This window comes from Microcaecilia unicolor, chromosome 3 (genome assembly GCF_901765095.1).
Source record: "Microcaecilia unicolor chromosome 3, aMicUni1.1, whole genome shotgun sequence".
In the NCBI taxonomy this organism is placed as follows: domain Eukaryota; kingdom Metazoa; phylum Chordata; class Amphibia; order Gymnophiona; family Siphonopidae; genus Microcaecilia; species Microcaecilia unicolor.
Window position 1 is genome coordinate 482562758 of NC_044033.1, and position 22086 is coordinate 482584843.

The following is a 22086-nucleotide window of genomic DNA, read 5'->3' on the forward strand; positions in this document are numbered from 1 at the left end:
CGAGAACCTTGCTTCCTATCCCATGACTCTTTAATTTTCTCAGGAGTCTCTCATGAGGAACTTTATCAAATGTTTTCTGAAAATCTACATCAACCGGCTCACCATTATCCATGTTTATTCACATTCTCAAAGAAATGAAGCCAATAGGTGAGGCAAGACTTACCTTGGCTGAATCCATGCTGACTCTGTCTCATTAAACCACGTTTGTCTATGTGTTCCATAATTTTATTCTTTATAATAGTTTCCACTATTTTTCCCGGCACTGATGTCAGGCTTGCCACTCTGTAATTTCCCGGATCACCCCGGAACCCTTTTAAAAAATTGGCATCACATTAGTGACCCTCCAGTCTTCAGGTACTACAGATGATTTTAATGAAGGTTACATGTTACTAAAAGCAGATCAGCAATTTCATGCTTGAGTTCTTTGAGTATCCTTGTATGTATGCCATCTGGTCCAGGTGATTTACTGCACTTTAATTTGTCAATTTGACTCAGTACATCTTCCAGGTTCATTGAGATTTCTTTCAGTTCCTCCGCATCATCACCCTTGAAAATCATTTCCAGTACAGGCAGATCTCTTACATCTTTTTCCGTAAAGACTGAAGCAACAAATTCAGTTTCTCCGCTATGGCCTTGTCCTTCCTGAGTGCCCTTTTTGCTCCTTTGTGATCTAATGGTCCCACAGATTCCCTAGAAGGCTTTCTGCTTCTGATGTACCTGAAAAAGTTGTTACTGTAAGTTTTAGCCTCTGCAGCAAGTTTCTCTTCATATTCTCTTTTAGACATCTTTATTAATGCTTTGCATCTGACTTGCCAGTGCTGATGTTGCTTCTTGTTTTCATCATTTGGGTCCTTTTTCCATTCTTTGAAGGACATTCTTGTGGCTGTAATAGCCTCTTTCACTTCACTGTTTAACCATGCTGGCTGTCGTTTTCTCTTCTTTCCACCTTTGCAAATGCATCTGGTTTTTGCTTCCAAGATGGTATTTTTGAATAACGGCAATAAAAGAAAGTAGAGGAGAAAACAAGAGTAGCAGCTCTAGGAGTATATGTGAAAAAAATCCCACACAGGTAATTGTCCAGGAGAAAACCTTTATTTGCACCAGTTTGGACCCGACACGGGACCGTGTTTCGGCGGGGCAAACCCGCCTGCCTCAGGGGTCGAAGACACTGATGGATGTTGGAAATCAGTACAGTCAACTGTACCCTGTTAACAGTTTCCCATCGATTGTCCTCTTTCCACCAAGTTTCTGAGATGCCTATTATATCTACCTCATCGTTTAGTGCTATATACTCTAACTCTCCCATCTTAGTTTTAGGCTTCTAGCATTTGTATACAGGGATATCAAATTGTGTTTTTTCCTTGGATCTACAAGCTGCTTAGAAGTTGACGGGGATAATGTGCATTCTTTATCCTGCTCTCTAAGTACACCTGGCTTACTTCCAGCATTGTTGAAATCTCCCTAAATGTCCTGTTTCAATATTATCCTTCAAGGATACCCCACACCAAACCATGCGCTCCTGGGTGATTGTTGGCTTTCCCTTAGCGCCAGCAGCCAGGTTCCATCCAGGCTAAGGTGGACCCTATCCTTTTGGAACAGTCTCCCCCTTTCCCAGAACATTGCCTAGTTTCTAACAAATCTAAATTCCTCACCCTGCACCATTGTCTCAACCACACATTGATACTTTGGAGCTCTGCCTGCCTTTTGGTTCCTGCGCATGGAATGGGAAGCATTTCTGAAAATGCTACCCTGGAGAATCTGGACTTTAGCTTTCTACCTAAGAGCCTAAATTTGGTTTCCAGAACCTCCCTCCCACATTTTCCTATATCATTCGTACCCACATGTACCAAGACAGCCAGCTCCTCCCCAGCACTATCTAAGATCCTTCTAGGTGACGCACCAGGTGGGAAAGTGACCAGGCAATCCTCACATCCACCAGCCACCCAGCTATCTACATGCATAATGATCGAATCACTAACTACAACAGCTGTCCTAACCCTTCCCGCCTGGGCAGAGGTTCTTGGACACATATCCTTGGTGCAAGAGGATAGTGCATTCTCTGGTGGGCAGGTCCTGGCTACAGGAGTACTTCTTAATTCACCAGAGTTCTGTTGTCCTTCTAGGAGACCTTGCTCCTCCAAGACAGCACAGGGGCTGCCAGAGTGCAGGTGGGACTTCTCTACAATACTCCTGTAGGTCTCCTCCACGTACCTCTCTGTCTCTCTCAGCTACTCCAAGTCTGCTACGGACCCGTTCACTAACAGCTAGGAGCTCTTTGCATTTGACACACACTTATAATCTCTCACCAACTGAAAGATAATCATACATGTGACAATCAATGCAAAAGACTGGATAACACCCCTCTTGCTGATGTACTGCTGTCTCCATCTTAGTATTTTTTAATTGTTCAATCACTAAAAACTTGCTAAGGTACTACGGATATTAGTCTAATATGGTTTCTATGGTATATTGTGTGATTTATTTAGTGTTTTCTTCTTAGAAAGTAATAAATGTAATTTAAATTCTGTAAGAGGACTCCTCTCTTGTTATCCTAATTAGAATAACTGACTATAAATGAAGAGCTGTGGTAGGGGTGGGTGGGAGTTCAGAAGGGTGGGTTGGGTTGAAGTCTAAACTAGGCCCTGCTGTGCCTTCTAGAGGCTGTTAATGTAGGATGTGGCAGAAAGTTTAAGTTTTAAAATTATAGGGGAAAGGGTTTTACAATATGGAAACTAAGCTGTGCTGCAAAGTTAAAGTTAAATCTCTATATACTGGGGTTTCCTGTGACTATCAGTTCTGCTTTACACTGATGCTACAGTAAACTCTACAATAGTCCCTTAACTGCTAGCCTATGAAACTGTAATAGAGACTTTAAATACTAAACAAAGAACCCCTTAATTCCTTAAACTGCCTTTGCTAAATAAGTAGATTAATTTAAAAATAAAGACACTGAGATAACCTATTTAACTCTAAATCTACTGTTCCGAAGTTTAAAAGCAATTTCCCAGCAAATAACTTACTAATTAATTTGTCCTGCTCTGGAAGTCCTCACCTCTGGACATGCTCCACTAAGGACTAGATCTAGAATTGTTCTCCCTCTTGTTGGTTCCTGAACCATCTGCTCCAGAAAGCAGTCCTTGGTTTCATCAAGGAATTTTACCTCCCTATCATGCCTGATGCTATTTTCCTAGTCAATATAGGGGTAATTGAAATCATCCGTTTTTATTATTATTATTTGTTAGCCTCCCTAATTTCTGATAACATTTCTGCATCTGTCTGTTCAGCCTTTAGGGGAATTTATTTATTTATTTGTTACATTTGTATCCCACATTTTCCTACCTATTTGCAGGCTCAATGTGGCTTACATAGTACCGGAGAAACGTTTGCAAACTCCGGTGTGGTATGGTAAAGTTCATGTGGAACAGTCGTCAACGGAATAGTTGTGCTATGTCAATTACGTACTTTACTTATGTTGTGTTGCAGAGATCGGCATTTAAGTTGGATCTGTGGGGTATGCCTTATTAAACAGGTTAGTCTTTAGTGATTTCCGGAAGTTCAGGTGGTCATACGTTGTTTTCAAGGTTTTTGGTAATGCATTCCACAGTTGTGTACTTATGTAGGAAAAACTGGATGCATAAGTTGATTTGTATTTAAGCCCTTTGCAGCTTGGGTAGTGCTGATTTAGGTATGTTTGTGTTGATTTGGATGTGTTTCTGGTTGGTATGTCAATGAGGTCTGTCATGTATCTCAGGGTTTCACCGGAGATAATTTTGTGAACCAAGGTACAGATTTTGAAGGCAATACGTTCTTTGATTGGGAGCCTGTGTAGTTTTTCAGGAAGGGATTTTGCGCTTTCAAATCGTGTTTTTCCAAATATAAGCCTAGCTGCTGTATTTTGGGGCGGTCTGAAGTTTCTTTAAGGTTTGTTCTTTGCATCCTGCATAAATTCCACTGCAGTAGTCTACGTGGCTTAGTACCATTGATTGTATCAGGTTGTGAAATGTTTCCCTCGGGAAGAATGGTTTCACGCGTTTGAGTTTCCACATTGAGTGAAACAATTTCTTTGTAGTGGATTTCACTTGGCTCTCTAGTGTTAAGTTACGGTCCAATGTAAGGTTGTCTGAGATAGGGACGGTGTAGTCTGGGGTGTTGAATGTGCACACTGGTTACATTCTACCTCTGTTTTATTTCTTTCTGTAGGAGCTATAACTCCATACTTTCTTGAGCTTCACTCTCAGTCTTTTGGAGCCACACATGAGTCAGGTTTTCAGGATATCACTAGTGAATATGCATGAGAGAGATTTGCATAGCGTGGAGATAGTAAACATGCAAATCTCCTTCATCCACAGACACGTAGAAAAATGTAGGCAGATAAAAACCATATGGCCTATCCAGTCTGCCCATCCATACCATCTATTCTCCCTTTCACTCCCTTAGAGATCTATTAGGGATATCCTGACCCATTAATAGTCCTTGAAGACTACATGGTAAAATATGGGCTCTATCCATTCTTTTCTAAAAGGGAGAGAGAAAGCGAGAAATAGTTCAAGAGGGAATCAGTCTAAGTAACAGAAGAAGAACAACTGGCATGGGTTGTGTAGCTGTTAACTGGTCTGGTAGGTCTGTCCCAGCCTGCAACAGAGGACAGGGATACTCCTGTGGAAGTAACTCAAGATGTGAGCTATGAATCCAGCAAGGATCAAAGGGTCAGTGAGAGTAGTAAGAAGTAGTAGCTCAATGCTGAAGAAAGTGCCTAGATATCTGCACTGTCTATTGCAGTCTAAGATACTAAGGGCTTCTTTTATAAAGCCACACAGCCGATTCCCGGTGCGGCAAACGAGAGGACGCCCATTCCATCCTTATGGTTTTGCTCTCATTTGCCGCATGGGAATCGGTAGCACAGCTTTGTAAAATAAGCCCTAAAGGAGTAATCACACCCTGAAATTCCCCTTCAATCAGTGAGCCAATCTGAACAATGTTTCAGAATGAATCTAATGAACAAAGATTTCATATTAATATCACACTATAAAATAATTGAAATGCTACTCTGTGGAAAAGCATAGAAAGTACCTTTTGTTGGAAGTGAATCCTATTGTGAACTCATTATATAAGAACTTAAGTGTTGCCATACTGGGACAGATCAAAAGTCCATCAAGTCCAGTATCCTGTTTCCAACAGTGGCCAACCTAGGTCACAAGTTCCTGGCAAGATCCCAGAACAGTAAAACAGATTTTATGCAGCTTATCCTAGAAATAAGCAGTGGATTTTCCCCAAGTCCATCTTAATAATGAATTATGAACTTTTCTTTTAGGAAATTGTCCATACCTTTTTTAAACTCTGCTACATTCTCGGGTAATGAATTCAAGAGCTTAATTACAGTTTACACAAATAAAGCACAGATAACTTGACACTTGCAAACTGTCTGCCTTATCTTCCAACACAGCTGAGAAACACTGACCTGCTTCAAAGGGTTCACTTTGTTGGGTAGCCATCTGACTTCACCATAACTCTTGGTCTACCACACTTTTACAGAATTCACATAGCCATGTGTGTGGGTTACATAGACATATGCTTTTAATAAGGTTATATATATATATTTATACAGGGTCTGATATCAAGCACTACTTAACCAGGAAGGATGATGGATGGTAGATGTTGTGGATGGTGCACTGCATGACTTACTACTGACACTGTTCTCTTCACCTGCACAAAACCATATACTGGACAGAAGCACTAATCAAAATGTTAAAGGAGCAGTTTGCTGGTTCGGGGTTATTCTTACAGCTGGGTATGCTATACTGGCAATTTCCATACTTTGCATAGAAGTGTAAAGTCTGTAGATATATACCAGTTTTCAAAGGGGAAAATTGCCCTTTCAAAACTGAGTATAAAAAAAAGTATACACACAAATTTGCAACTAGTATTTGTGTGGGTACTTTTTCCATGAAAATGCTAAAGTGTGTGCTTAAGTACTAACCCCGTGAGGGAATGGAGTCAGCTTCCAGAACCTGGCAGTCCAGGTATCAGGGGTTGGTAAACTCTCACAGCACAGATTGCTGGTTTGATAGAACAATACCACCGATGAAAAAACACAGAGAATGGCAACGTGGTTCAGTTAACTCCACCACATTGCAATTATCTGAGGTTTCACAGCACTTTGTGCGATCAAGATTGTCAAAGCCAGTTGACTGAGTGTTTTTCATCAGTGGTATTGTTCTATCAAACCAGCAGTCCACGCTGTGAGAGTTTATCGACCCCTGACACAGGCATTATTCTTGCAGAAACAAGGCCGTGTCGGGTCATCTCATTTGTGCTGTTAATGCTGGTTGGAATAAAGACAGTCTGGTTCTGGAAGCTGACTCCATTCCTTCACTGTGTTTGTGCCTCTCAATTTTTTTCAGGAGGTGTTTTGCCCTTCTTTTTCACCTTCTTAAGTGCTAACCACTGCCTCTGGACTGCCTCTATCTGAGCATGAAATTATATATGTAAAGGCATCAAGTGCATAATTTTATATGCAGATAGTGTTGACTCAATTACAAGTTGCTAGAAACAAAATAAGCATAATATTAAATTATATTATATTATATTATAGGAATACCTCACAGTGGTGTAGATTCTTAATCCACAAGTACTATTTATACAAAATGGAAGTTTGTCATTCACATACTTACCACTGACTGGGTTCCTCGTGTGGATGAAGTTGTTACAGGAGTTATAGTAATTGTGCTCGTCACTTTATTAGCCACAGACCTTGAAGACAGATTGTTTCTAGGGGAACGGAGAACTGTACCAGTTGTACCTTCCTTGTTTTCACTGGCTACATTTAGAGGTCGTACTGTAATCAGTGGACTTACTCCTTCAGAAGAAGCAACAGGAGATCTTTTAAACTGGGAGCCCAAATGAATGTGAATTTTGTTGTCTTCAGTTGTTATAATGTTGGCATTAGAGTTGTATTTGCGGATTGGCGTTGGGACAGTTTGTTTTTCTGGAGTTACTTTGAAAACTGCACGCCCCATGGTCATTTCTTGGGATTCAGGAGACACTGATATATCTGCAGGTGCTGCTGATGTTGACACAGTTAGTATCTGGATTGGGGATGTAGGTCTGTCGATGAAAGGTGTTTTCATATTTTCTGTAGACTTTTCTCGGGAGAATGTTGTTATGGTTACAGGTGACATGGCACGTTCTGGCAATTCTGAGTTTTCACCACCTTTTACTTGTTGGGACATAATGTTTGAAGATGGAATAATTGTAATCCTTGGTTTCTGGTGTCCCAAAGTAGGGATTACAGTTGTACTTGAAAAGAAATCCTCAGCAGGTGGGCTAGTTATTTCCAGTGTAGCTGTGCTATTCTCATGATCTGGAGTGACCCGAATATGAAGAGGTTGCCCTTGCTTTGGTGAGAGAAAAATCTCCCCAGATCGACCGGGACTACTATTTATTCGAGTTCCTTTCTCAGGAGTGAGCTGAGGTCCATTTTCCCTCTTTCTCATCCAAGGGATCCAGGATTTCCTGATGTTGAGCTCACTTGCTGCTGGAGGGTACCTTTCAAGGACAGGGGATCGTTCCACAGGTTTTCTCATCCCAACTTGCCTGAGATTATTCATGATATGATTCTCTTCTTGAAATGATTTCCTTATGAACACTGCTGGGGTTTCTTCTTCTGCTGTTTCACTGGATATGGCATCAGTTTGTACACCAGTGGAAGTCACAGGAACATCTACCATCCGCTTACCATTCATGCTGGGTCTGATGGCACGACTATAACGTTTAGAAAGCTCCAATTCTTTTGTCAAATTCATGACATCTTGCCCCATATTTTTGCTTCTATTTTCTTCTTCTATAAATCTTTTCTGAAGAACTGAATAGTCAACTTGTAATTGGGACAATTGATCTTCTTTGTTCATCAGCTCATGGATCTTCTCCTTAAGAGCTTGAACTTCTGCTCTTAAATCTCTGCTTTTGGCCTCTTCCAGCCGAAATCTGTGCCGTAACTCTGCTTCCTGGTTTACTACCTCCCCCTTCTCTATTGCTTTGTTTTTGCCAATTTGGATCTTCATTTCTTCCAGCTGCTGAAAAAGGTAGTTTGCTCGGTCTTGCTCAGTCCTGAATTTTTGTTCTAGTTGGTCATACTCATCTTCAGTCTTCATTAAATCACCTTCAACCACTTCCAGTTGTTTGAGGCGTTTCCTCAATCTATCAATCTCAAGGATTAGCTCCTTAGTCTTGTTATCCTCTTGGCAGGCAGCTTCAAGTTCTTTTTTTGCTCTTATTTCTGCTGCTTCTTTTTCCGCTTCCTCTATACTTGCTATCCTCTTTTTAAATAGATCTATCTTAGAATCTAATTCTCTTGACTTTTCTTCTTCATTTCTCAGTTTGCTAATCCACTCATCCCTTTCTTTTGTCAAATTGTACACTTTTTTTTCCATTTCTGTTTTAAGTTTCAAAAGCTTTTTACTTTCATCTATCAGTTTTTCGGTTACTTCCATAACTTTACCCTGTTCTATCTTTAAGTTCTGGTTTAAGTCTTCAACTTTACGCTCTTCTTGTTTTATTTTCTCCACCATGTTCTTTCTTTCATCTACTAGCATAACAGTAAATGATTTTAGTTTCGTGAGGTCATCTTTTAAATTGAGCTCAGCTTTTTCTAGCCTCCCTTCTGAAGACTCAAGTTCCTTTACCCGAGCCTTAACATTTTCTAATTCATTTATCAAGTCTTTAGTTACACTTTTTTCTCTCTCCAAATTTAAGTGAAGCTGGGAGCACTCAGACTTGCTTTTGTTAAATGCCTCTTCCAACTTTTCCAGTTCTAACATTCTCTTCTGCAATTTTTCTACTTCAAGTTTCAGTTCCTTACTGTGGTGTTCTTCTTCTTGTAGTTTCTTCTTCAGCTCCTTGCACTGCGATTCAGTTTTTGTGATCTCTTCATCTTTGCCTTCCATTTCAAGCACACGCTTACGCAGGTTTTCTACTTCGGCCATCAAACTAGAGTTCCCACATTCTCCTTTTGCTATTTTCTCCCGAAGTTCTTTTAGTTCTTCTTCAGCTTTCAGAAGGTTTTGGTTGGTTTCTTCCAGCTCTTCTATTCTGCGAGTCAGACCCACAAATTTAAGTCTTAGATGTCGGTTATTGGACTCTTGATTGACCAATTTAGCAGTCATTTCTTCATGCTCCTGTGAATACTTTGAATTCTTGAGCACAAGCTCTGCTTCCAGACTCATCAGCTTTTGGCTGTCTTCATTTGCTTTCAAGGAAACAGATCGAAGTTTCTCATCTTCTTCCTGGAGCTTTTCAGTAAGGTCTTGTATCTTTTGACTTTGCTGATCCAACTGTTCAATGTGCATTTGCCTTTCGTCCACGAGCATAAGTGCAAATGACTTGAGTTTGACTAATTCGTCTCTTACTTTATTGAGCCTTTTGGTGTACTCTTTATCTTTTCGAGTTTGATATGCCTTCTCCTGCTCAAGAAGTTTCTTTAATCTGAAAAAAAAATATTCAAAAGTACTTGCATTACAAAACAAGACAAACTACTTGCATATGCAACATAATTTGTACTCTTTTTATGCCAATACTCTTTTGCTTTCCTTGTCACGTATATTCATTGGTAATTTTTCAATTAAAATTCCTCACTACTATTGAAGATCTATTTAAATCAACTTTGTTATCCACTACTACCATGCAAGAGAAAGGGAGTATGCTCTAAATCAGGGGTGGGCAACCCAGTTGGGTTTTCAAAATTTCCCCAATGAATATGCATAAGATCTTATTTGCATGCACTGCCTCCATTGTATGCAAACAGATCTCATGCATATTCATTGGAGAAATCATGAAAACCCGCCTGGGTTGGGGTCCTCGAGGACTGAGGTTGCCCACCCTTGCTTTAAGAACATAAAGAACATTAGAATACCCATACAAGCCCAGTATCCTGTTTCCAACAGTGGCCAATCCAGGTCACGAGTACCTGGCAGAAACCCAAATAGCAACATTCAATGCTACCAATCCCAGGGCATGCAGTGGTTTCCCTGTGTCTGTCTCAATAGCAGACTATGGACTTTTCCTCCAGGAACTTGTCCAAACCTTTTTTTAAACCCAAATGTGTTATTAAATCCTTTAGCAAAGAATTCCAGAGCTTAACTATTTGAGTGAAAAAAATATTTCCTCCTATTTGTTTTAAAAATGTTTCCATGTAGATTCCTTGAGTGCAAACCACTGTTATGTATATAAGCATTTCATAGTAAACCATGAGTTAGTATCAAACTCCAGATCATGAAAGCTTTCCAGGCTGTCCATAATGCATACACATTGATCTAGATTTGCATATACTGTAACTGAGGCAGTGCACATGGAAATTTCTCATGCATTTTCATTAGGCATAGTCTGAAAACCAAACTAAGATGTGGCCCTCAAGAACCAGAGCTGCACTCCCATAAAGTAAAAAAAAAAAAATGTAAGGTGTGAGAAAGCATAATTAATGGATTAAATCATGATTTCAGCAAAATTTACTTGAATTTTTTATGTGTTTCAATATTTACTCAGTTCACAAATTTTACAACTCACCATTTTTAAAGCTATCACACAATAAAACTGCATTAAACATTAGTTGATCTCCTTGGCAGCTATTCATCCTATTGCCTGATACTGTCAGTTGGAAAAAGTGCCGAGAACAGGGGTGCTCAATGTCGGTCCTCGAGGCCCGCAACCCAGTCAGATTTTCAGGATTTCCACAATGAATATGCATGAGATCTATTTGAAAACAATGGAGGTAGTGCATGTAAATAGATCTCAAGCATATTCATTGCTACATCACCCACTGAGTATCCTACTTTCACTCTGGTTACAGCCTGTACTTATAACACTACTTAGTAATCACCCTTTTTTTGTTTCATATAAAATTACCTTTATTGTGTATTGTGTACTGTGTCACACATTTTTAAATATCTATGAAAATATTGTTAATAAATCTCCTTTATCCTCACTACCATCACCCACATACTCCATTCATACCACTAACTATCAAGCATTGTATTTGGTTCTAATTATACACCGCTATCACAATGTTAAGTGTGTTAATTTTCTGCCATCCATATGACAACTTGTTGTCTAACATATACTTCTACTCATTCACTGTATGATCTTATTTCCAAATGTCCATGAAGCTGCAACTTTTACTTAACAAACTTGATGTCAAATCAGTATAAATTTTTTTTCTTCAATTAATTGGATCTTCCTTATTCAACAGCATATGAGGAGAAAGCTTTTAGTGTAGCGTTTCTATTCTTGAGCTAGACTTGCAAAGTCTTAAACAGTATACAATGCCTGTATATAAAACTGGTCAGAGACCACAGTACGATAAAGATCATTCTCTTATCTTTTCTCCAACATATCCTCTCCCCAGTTATCGGTCCTGTCCACATGCTGGATTATGTTGCCCCAAGTATTTGTCACACCCTACACAAATTTGCGTTCTGCTGTCAGCGTCGTCAGGTGTTATGACTTCTGAAAAACCATGTTATTAATAATTTTGCCAGACCCTGGAGGAACCTTTACTGGCTACGGGAGAATACGGTGGTTACTAAGTAGTGTTATATGCATATTCATTGGAGAAAGTTTGTCTGGGTTGTGGACCTCAAGGACTGACATTGAGCACCCCTGGCCTAGAGTTTCATTTTCTCTATTTTTTTGCTTCAAGGAAGACAGTTTAGAAGTCAAGAGAATTAGCTACCATAAAACTCCAGTCATCGAGTACTACAGAGTTAACCAACCAGAAAACCACTCACTGTACACCATGGTGATAAATTTCATAGAGGCTTTTTCATGGCACATATATACACACATAAAATGCTGCTTATAAAATTATTCCCACATAAAGTATTGTGATGACATGAACACATGCATACTTTTATGCAACTTGGATGTGGAAATGTTTTGAGGTGGAGTGTGGATGGAGCCATGATTTAAATATACACTTTATAAAATAAGCATGATTGCAGGTATAAATGTGCATGGCTTCATTTTAACTGTGATTTTTACAGCTTTTGAGGGGCAATTTTATAAATTAGATGCCTAAAGGACTCATTTCTAAAGAGAAAAATGTTTGAAAAGTAACATAAAGGAGCATTTGGACATTCTGCTTGCCACAACATTCAAATCGCTATTTTTGAAGCCCATTTTCTAAATGTTTTGCTATGCAGTTTGTTCAAATCACAATGGAGCATGTTGGGGGCATGTCAGGGGCGGGATTTGGGCACTCCTAGGATGATGTTTGGCCATAATGGAACAAAACAAAAACATACAGGGCTACAATTGAGATGTTTTGGTCTACTCCTGTTTTTACCACGACCAAGTCACAAAAAGGTGCCCCAAATGACTACTGGAGGGATTAAGGCATGACTCCCCTTACTCCCACAGTGGTCACTGACCCACCCCCCCTCCCATCCCCAAAGATGTGAGACAGTTCATACCAGCCTCTATGACAGCCTCAGATGTTATAGCCAGTCCTATTAGATCAACAAGCCGGTCCCTGGAATAACCTAGTGGTCAGAGCAGTGCACTGTAAAGAAGGGAACCCAGGCCCATATCCCACTCTAACTGTTACACTAGTGGTGGAAAGTGAGAGCCCTCGAAATCCCACCAAAAACCTACTGTACCCATATATAGGTGAAACCTGCAGTCTTAAGGGCTATTGTAGTGGTGCACAGTTGGGTACAGTAGGGTTTTGGTGGGTTTCAGAGGAATCACCATACAATATAAGAGGATAATGGTGAAATGTGTATCTGGGACTCTTTATGTAAAGTCCACTTTAGTACCCTCTAGGATGCCCCACTGCTCTGCTGGGATGTCTGTGTGGCCAGTCTACTAAGAATGCTGGATCCTCCTACATCCCAAAGGCTTGATTTTGTGCGCTTTTCCCTTGGAAGTTTATTTTTCAAAAATGGTCCAAAAAGATAGATACACTGAGCACAACATCATCTAGGAAATGACCATTTTCAATTAAAAAAAAAAAAAAAGATATTTTGCCAGTTCAAAAAGGGTCATGTTCCGCCTGTCAAACTGCCTTGCTCAGACAAATGGTGATGGAACCCACGAGGGAAGGGTCGATGCTGGAACCCAGTGCTCACGAATGGAGGAAGTGTTTCCAATATCCAGGTCAGTGCCCACCTATGTAACAGTGATCATCACACCATACGGTTTGATATAAGGGCAAAGGTGGAGTGCGGACACACCAAACTCAAAGTACTGGATTTCAGACGTACTGATTTTGATAAAATGGGGAAATACCTGAAGAAGGAGCTCTTAAAATGGAAAGGCGTAGGAGATGTGGAAAATCAGTGGTCAAAATTAAAGACTGCTATAAAAAATGGCAACTAATCTTTATGCGAGGAAAGTAAACAAAAACAAGAGAAGCAGGAAACCTATATGGTTCTCCAAACAAGTAACTGAAAAAATAAGAGCAAAAGAGGCTTTGTTCAAGAAATACAAAAGAACGCAATGAGAGGATCACGGAAAAGATTATCGGATTAAACTCAAAGAAGCGAAGATGGAAATATGGCTAGCAAAAGCGCGAGCAGAAGAAAAAATGGCTAAAGATGTTAAGAGAGGTGACAAGACCTTTTTCAGATATGTTGGAGAAAGGAGAAAAGATAGGATTGGAATAGCAAGACCGAAAGATAATGAGAATGGCTATGTGGAGAGTGATAAAGATAAGCGAACGTGCTAAACAATTACTTCTCTTCGGTGTTCACGGAAGAAAATCCTGGTGAAGGACCATGGTTGGCTGCCGAGGGAACATCTGGAAATGGAGTGGATACTGCGCTGTTTACAGAAGAAAGTTTATAAACAGCTGGAGAATCTGAAAGTGGACAAGGCTATGGGGCCGGATGGGATACATCCCAGGATACTGAAGGAGCTCAGAGAAAGATTTATTTAATAGATCTTTAGAGATGGAAGAGGTTCTACTACTACTACTACTACTTAACATTTCTAAAGCGCTACTAGGGTTACGCAGCGCTGAACAATTTAACATGGAAGGACAGTCCCTGCTCAAGGAGCTTACAATCTAAAAGACAAATGTACAGTCAATCTGATAGGTTCTGCAGGATTGGAGACGAGGGGATGTGGTCCCTCTTCACAAAAGTGGAGACAGGGAAGAAGTGGGAAACTATAGACCGGTAAGTCTCACGTCAGTGGTAGGAAAAATAATGGAGTCGCTGCTGAAAGAAAGGATAGTTAACTTTCTAGAAACCAATGGGTTACAGGACATGAGGCAACATGGCTTTACCAAAGGAAAATCCTGCCAAATGAATCCTCTGCTGGGTATTTCCCTATCCCTGGAGGGTTCACAATCAAAGTTTGTACCTAACGAAATGGAGGGTTAAGTGACTTGCCTAAGATCACAAGGAGCAACAGTGAGATTTGAACCAGCCACCTCTGGATGTCAAGACCAATGCTCTAACCACTAGGCCACACCTCCACTCCTTTTTGCATAGATGCTAGTATTCTAAACATATACCTGCATAATAAGAGTATAAATGTCTAGGTTCATAGTATAAAATTACCCCACATGTACAATATGAAAAGAGAAATCAATAACCCCTATCAAATACTTGTTTGAGCAGCAAAGCTTACAACTTTCACTAAATGTCTTTTCTATTTCAGGGTAACAGGAAGTGAATTCCACAAGTGTGGGTCACAAAGATCTTCTAGTCCTCACTGATGTGTTCTTCCAGCTCCCTACCTCTCTTTCTCCTCCTCCTTAAGGCCAGCAGTGAGCACATTCAAAAGGCATGGCCGTGGGTCTAGCTGATTAATGATAGCATCAGGAAGTACTGGCCATGTGACCACATGTTTTGAATGTGCTTATGGTACCATCCTTAATGAAGAGGAGGAAAAGAAGTGAGGAGCAGCAATCTTACCACCCAACCAGGCCGACTCTATCGTCAACTGGTGGATCCTACCATCTATGCAGTTCCACCTGGTCAGCTCTGCTTGAATTTTTTTCTGCCTCCGCCCCCCCCCCCCCCCCCCCCTCAGGTGACTGTATAACTCACCTAGTGGTAGGGCCAACTCTGCTCAAATGGTGAAAGATTTGATAAAAATGAATTTAACAAACCTATATATCACTCTTAGGACTCTCAAAATGGTTGCTTCAACACTACTTTATCCAAATGTTGACATTGTTACATCTATCTTCAAGAGGTCATTTGCTGCCATGTAGTGTATATGAAACTGGATAAAATCCACAATGGGTCAAAAGAGACTGAAAGTGACTATTACAGATCTTAACCCAGAGCTAACTGATACCTATATTGCGAAGTCCGGTCACTGCATTTTTTTTCATCAATGTGATCATTTCATTTTGTTGTTTTTGCCTGGATAGAAACAGCAGCATGCTCACTAGTCAAAATCTTTTTGGAACAGCAAATGCTAGTTAATGTATGCTTGAATATCCCTCATTGATGATTGCAAATGATCATTTGTTTACATCAAATATGTAAAATCTAAATTAAAAAAAAATTGGCATCACTTATAACTCTTTTGCTGACTTATTTCTGCATGCGTCAAACAACTATGGACTCAGGCTGAGAAATAACACTGACCCACCCCCATACACATTTTAACCTTCTCCATGAATTGAGAGTCACTAGCCACCTATTGTCAGGATATTTAAAAGATTTTCTGAAAGAATCAGCAGAATCCAAGTCATCCTTAAGATGCCGCTAGCATCCAACAGATGCTGTTACCTAAGAGATATATTCTAACAGAAATAGTGTCGTGAAAGAAGAAAATATATCTGTAACACACAAAACAACATCTGTTCAAGACAATATAACACTAGAAAGCACCCCCTTTCTCCCACGGTACCTCAGTTCAAAAAGCATAGTCCACTGTGTTCCTTACATGGGCAAATGTGTAATGCAATGCAACTTCCCCATTTTTGGGAGAATCAAAATGCAAGAAAAAAAAGTTGTCTCAATCCTCTTTCTTTTCAAAAGTTACATTTTTGTTTTTCTGAAGGTCTTTTCTTCAGTGGTTACTCTAACAATTGTTCATCTGGCTGGCTCTACTTTTCAGCTGGTCACATCAGCAGCTCCCCAGCAGCTCTTGTGTCCTGTTTTCTAGCCCTTATTTGGAGTCACCCAGTCAGCTAAGGTCCACTGGCCACAAGCAAACCCATTAACAAGTGACATGCATGGTGCAAAGAGTAGATAAACATTTGCTGAATAAAGCCAGCTCTGGGCTTGCTTACCTCTAACTTTAGAAAGGAGACAACTTTCTAGTTCTGCAGCCCAGCAAAGTTTTTTTTCTGCCAGCCCTTCAGCAGGCTCTGCTTAGCCCTCTGCCTCCAAAGGGAATTAACCATCACATTCCAACCATGTCATCAGAACAATGAAAGGTGAATGTTGTGCAAACTGGCTTGGGACCACTTACTGATGATGTCATCCCTCCCTTATATGGCTCATTATTGTGCAGATTTACTATGGTCAGTGAGAAGGGGGTGGAGCCCTGTGGCTCAGGAAAGGCAGACAGCCCTTTCAGCAAGGGAAAGCAGCTGAGCTCATGCAGATGCAAGCACAGAAAAGCAAAAGCAACAGGGAGATCAGGCATAAAAAGCCAGCTTGTGTCTCTCCTCTCATTCAAACTTCAATCAGACTGAACTCAAGAAGCAAGTTGCCTTGTTAGAAGATGCAATACAATCAGCTGAAGTTACTAATTCTCATAACACTCCAGGTTGCAACTTGATGTCAAATATAATGATGCACTCCATTGCTTCAATAATGTTTTAGCACAAACTAGGTATGCGGAATTGGCCAAGTCCCGTTTCAGGTTCTTCAGTTCAGTTACTGGCTTTTGCAGGTACTAATTTAATCCTGATTTGTCCTTTAGGACAGTGGTTCTCAACCCAGTCCTCAGGGCGTGCGCAGGTTTTCAGAATATCCACAATGAATAAGCATAAGATAGATTTGCATACCAAGGAGACAGTGAATGCAAACCTGTCTTATGCATTTTCACTCTGGGTACCCTGAAAACCTGACTGGCTTGGTGTGCCCTGAGGACTGGGTTGAGAAGCACTGCTTTAGGTCATAGGTTCCAGCTCTGTGGGTGCTTGAGCGTCCCAAATACTGAGGGTGGAATACTTTGTTTTGAGTTTAGCACCATTAATCATTTGGAAAAGTGGGTTCCTATGCTTCAGGACATTCCCATATCGTTTATTTAAAAAAAAAAAAAAAAACCTACTCTCAGCTACAGCAGACCGAAGGTAGAACACTAATAGCCCTGAAACTTTATGTATTTCTCTAGTCAAACTTTCTTTCCAGAAGCACAAGGCACTGACTGGAACTTTGTGACACCCAAAGGACACCCAAAGCATTTAATTAGTAGGGTAGGAAATGGATAGCAACAATACTTACATCCCCAGCCATACACTTTTACCTCTGTTTATTTATTTATTTATTTGTATCCCACATTTTCCCACCAACTTGCAGGCTCAATGTGGCTTACATTTGCCGTAATGGCGGTTGCCATTTCCTGGTAACAGAATCACAAATGGTATTGCATTAAGGTGCATACATACATGGTAACATACATAGAACATGACACATATGGAACAGATCATGGTATATACATATACCGTGTGCATACATACATGGTAAAGAAAAATAAATTATGGTATTGCATGAAGGTTGCTGAGAATAAATTGGATTGTAACATGTATTAGGTCATCGATTATAGAGAGTTGGATTATAGAGATTGGATTGTAGCATACATTAGGTCATCGATTATAGAGAGTCCCTACTCAGTATAAGGTTGAAGTGTAAGCTCTCTTGAGCAGGGACTGTCCCTCCCCGTGTTTAAACTTGTACAGCGCTGCGTAACCCTGGCAGCGCTATAGAAATGCTAAGTAGTAGTAGTAGTAATGCTTGATCATGAATATCAAAGGTTAATCAGTCATGAGGTAAAAGATCCATTGGAAAGCAAGTCTGGTGGGGGTGGAGAAGATTGATTTAATCGGGCTATGTTTAATGGTGTGCTAAGATGCCATACATCTATTTTATTTTTTAAAATGCCGGGGCGCTTTTACTAAGCCGTGTAGGCGCCTAAGTGTGCCCAATATGCGCCAAATTAGAGTTACTGCCCAGTTACCGCATGGCCCTTGCGGTAATTTCAATTTTGGCACACGTCCACTATGCGCATCTGAAAAATATTTTTTATTTTTTGCTACGTGACAGCTACGCGCGTCAAGTGGCATTTGACACATGTACACCATTACTACCCGGTTACCGCATGAGACCTTACCACTAGGTCAATGGCTTGGCGTAAGGTCTCTGACCCAAAATGGTTGCATGGCAATTTTCATTTTGACACGTCTGTTTCCGGCAAAAATAAAAAAGGCATTTTTGTAGGTGTGCTAAAAAATAATTCTGCGCGTGCCCAAAACATGTGTCTACACTACCGCAGGCCATTTTTCAGCGCACCTTAGTAAAAGGACCCCTCTGTGTTGTGGATACTCGGTAGTTTGTGTATGTTTGTAGGCAAAATGTCGTTACCCAAATCACATTATGAAGTCATGAAAGTAGAGAGAGAAAGTCTTATCCCAATCTGATAATATACTGTATAATACACAGTGCAGGTAAAGGAAGAGGCGGGAAGGCAGCAGAGCACCTTAGCTGGTATTTTCAGGTTTAATGCTTTTAGATGTTTTGGGACTACATTTGGTTTCTCACCACAAAATCCTTTGAGAAAAAAAAATTGAACACTACTGCATGGGGGGCACATTAATCGAAGAATGGCACTAGTCATGTCTGTCAATTTCTAAACTAAATTACAGGAATAGGCAAATATTTGTCTTGGAGCAAAACGAACCAGCAAAACATTTCGGTGGCACAAAATTTCCTCCCCAGCCATTGTCTCCCCTGTGGTGACTTTGGAGCAGTGAGTCAGGTGAAGGGGGGGTACTAGGGGGCCCATCGCACAGGGCAGAATTCCTCCTCAGGGCACTCCTGGGGGAGGAGGGGAGTAATGAAATAATAAACAGAGTATTGGAGCCACACTTTATTTTATTTATTTATTTTTGTTACATTTGTACCCTGTGCTTTCCCACTCATGACAGGCCCAATGCAGCTTATGTGGGGCAATGGAGGGTTGTGACTTGCCCAGAGTCACAAGGAGCTGCCTGTGCCTGAAGTGGGAATTGAACTCAGGTCCTCAGTTCCCCAGTACCAAAGTCCACCACCCTAACCACTAGGCCACTCCTCCACTGTTGCTACCATTTGAGATTCTACATGGAATGTTGCTATTCTACAAGCAACATTCCATGTAGAAGTCGGCCCTTGCAGATCACCAATGTGGCCGCGCAGGCTTCTGCTTCTGTGAGTCTGACGTCCTGCACGTACGTGCAGGACGTCAGACTCACAGAAACAGAAGCCTGCGCAGCCTTCTACACGGAATGTTGCTAGTGGAATAGCAACATTCCATGTAGAATCTCCAGTAGTAGCAACATTCCATGTAGAATCTCCAATAGTATCTATTTTATTTTTGTTACATTTGTACCCCACGCTTTCCCACTCATGGCAGGCTCAATGCGGCTTACATGGGGCAATGGAGGGTTAAGTGACTTGCCCAGAGTCACAAGGAGCTGCCTGTGCCTGAAGTGGGAATTGAACTCAGGTCCTCAGTTCCCCAGGACCAAAGTCCACCACCCTAACCACTAGGCCACTCCTCCACTCACTTTCATACCCTGGTAAACAAAAAAAGACTGAAATTATCTCTGTGACCCTCATCCCAGCATTACAAGGCTTAAGAGAAAAAGAAAGTTTTAAGAACAGCTTTAAACTATGGATATGAAGATTCATGTCTCAGATCACACAGGCTGGGATTCCGCAATTGCGCGCCCAGTTATAGAATAGGGTCAGTTATGCATGTAACATAATTAGCTAATTAGAGCTAAATTGTCACTAATAATTGGCATTTACAAGTACTACTTGGCATTAATTAGCAGTTGTGTGCATAATTGACTTGTGCCCCTATTCTATAAACTTTTCTTGTGCACAACTGCACAGGGGGCATTAACCTGGGAGGGGAATGGACGCATCGGGGCATTCCAACTAACACTGCACGTGCTTTCTAGAATACTTGCTTTTATGGGTGCAACTGTCGCATTTAGGTGCCATCATTTACACCAGCCATAGACATGGCAGAAGTGGTCAAGCCTAGACTTGGGTGCATTACTGTAGATTTATGCTAGTATTCTAGAACAGAATTGGCACAATTGTACCACTGTAGAATGCTAACTTATGTGCCGATGATCAGAAGCTCTGTGCTGATCCAAACAGCACTCTAAAAATAGTGCTGGAACAACACAGGGCTATAATGCCCCTATGATCAGAGCTCATAGAATGCAAATATAGACTCGCTATTAGTTCTGATCATAGGGGTGAAGTGAAGGATAGTGCCTGAGTCTCCCTTAGATGGTAGGGAAGCCCCACCCGGTGCATTCTAGGATGCACTGGGCAGGGCTGGGTGCCGCCACTTTGGAGGCGGCGCTTGGAGGGAGTGCTACTCCTTCTTCTGCCGTTTAAGGTATGGGGGGTCAGGGGCCTCTAGACCACCAGGGCAGGTGGGGGTAGGGTTGGTCACTGGGTCACCAGGGATTTCCTTTTGCTGTCAGGAGGGGTTAGGGAGGGCTGTAGATCACCAGATCCCCCCTCCCCGTGCCCTCATGTTAGGGGGGGGGGTCGTGGGATGGAGAAGGCCACTGGGCCACCAGGGAAAACTATCTGTTGGGGGGAGTTTGGGGGACCTGCAAGCATGCAAATGCATGCTGGACAGGGCTCCCCATTCCTCCCCAATGCTTTGCAAACCCTAACGCCAGCTCCGAGCTGGGTTTGCCGTGGTTACTGATCAAGTCTTAGGTACCTTATGGGGTGGAGATAAAGGTTGTAAATTGTTATAGTTAGAACAAAGGTGGATTCACAAATTACAATCCACTATCCCAACAGTTCTAAATCTCTATATATAAAAGGCACCACCAACGTTCTAAATGAAGCCTCCAGCCGGAAGTGTGAAGGGGGAGAGATATCCGGTTTCCCCATGAGTGTCTGCCCCGCCCTCGCTCTCTCTGTAACACAAACAGTGAAGGAAAACACAGCAAAGCACGAAATCAAATCGCTCTCTCTGTAACAGTGAAGGACTCAGAGGGGGGAGGGGAGAGAGGGCAGAAGCCCTCACTATCTCTGTAACATAAACACAGCACAGCAGGAAACTTAACACTGAAGGACTCAACTCTGAGGGGGGAGGGGACAGAGAGGACAGACAGCACAGGGGAAGGGAGAGAGGGCAGAGGGCAGGGACACACACACTCCCACATGCACACAGAAGAAAACCTTGCTAGCCCCCGTTTCATTTGCATCAGAAACGGGGCTTTTTTACTAGTAATAGAATAAAGTGGAAAGTATTTCTGTAAAAAGGTAAGTCTAAAAATAAGTTAATATGATGCTTGACCACTGTTCAGTTTATCCCTTTAAATTGTTGTAGCATGTCAGTCGGAGATTGGTCAAAAAGTGCTTTTTAAAAAATAAAAAGCTTGATGCCATTTTGACTTTGTTTGAGCAGTCAACAAAGAATCAGAGAAGTAACAGTGGGTGAGCAAACATTTTGTCGGAAGTTCCTAATTGGAAAAAATACATGTGGCTCCAGTTTTTACCCATTTATTTCATTCCATTTAGGACACAGAATGTGAATGGATGGCGGTTTGACTCCTGAAGAAGCAAGCCATAAAACAGAGGCGCTCTGTTGAGCAAACTGATGAGAGGCATACCAAAATCAAAATATCTGCCCTTGAGACTTAGTGTTTCTGATATGAATGATATTTGAAACATTACTTTATTTTAAAAAATAAAGAAATAAATAATTAATAAATAATTAAATTAACGGAGGTTTTTAAGACTGATGAAGTTTGCACGGCAGTTACAGTTGAAAGTATAGAACAGTAAGCTGAGGATCTGAAGTCTTTTCCTCCATTCAGTTTGATAAATAAGTTAAGCGGGACTTTTCATACTTGCTGTATTTAGTAGTTAGAGGTTTCTCATT

General features: G+C 41.1%; 1 protein-coding gene across 3 annotated transcripts in view; it reads right to left on the reverse strand.

Annotated features, from left to right (window-relative positions):
- FILIP1 (filamin A interacting protein 1) overlaps positions 1 to 22086 on the reverse strand; it is a 240896-nt gene that overhangs the window by 26290 nt on the left and 192520 nt on the right. For 2 of the 3 annotated variants that reach the window (XM_030199051.1, XM_030199052.1), the window contains exon 5: positions 6672 to 9480. In XM_030199051.1, coding sequence (XP_030054911.1) covers positions 6672 to 9480 — 2809 coding nt within the window. Of the gene's footprint in view, positions 1 to 6671; positions 9481 to 16246; positions 16327 to 22086 lie in introns of those variants that run through there. The other variant, XM_030199053.1, reaches the window with a different exon arrangement.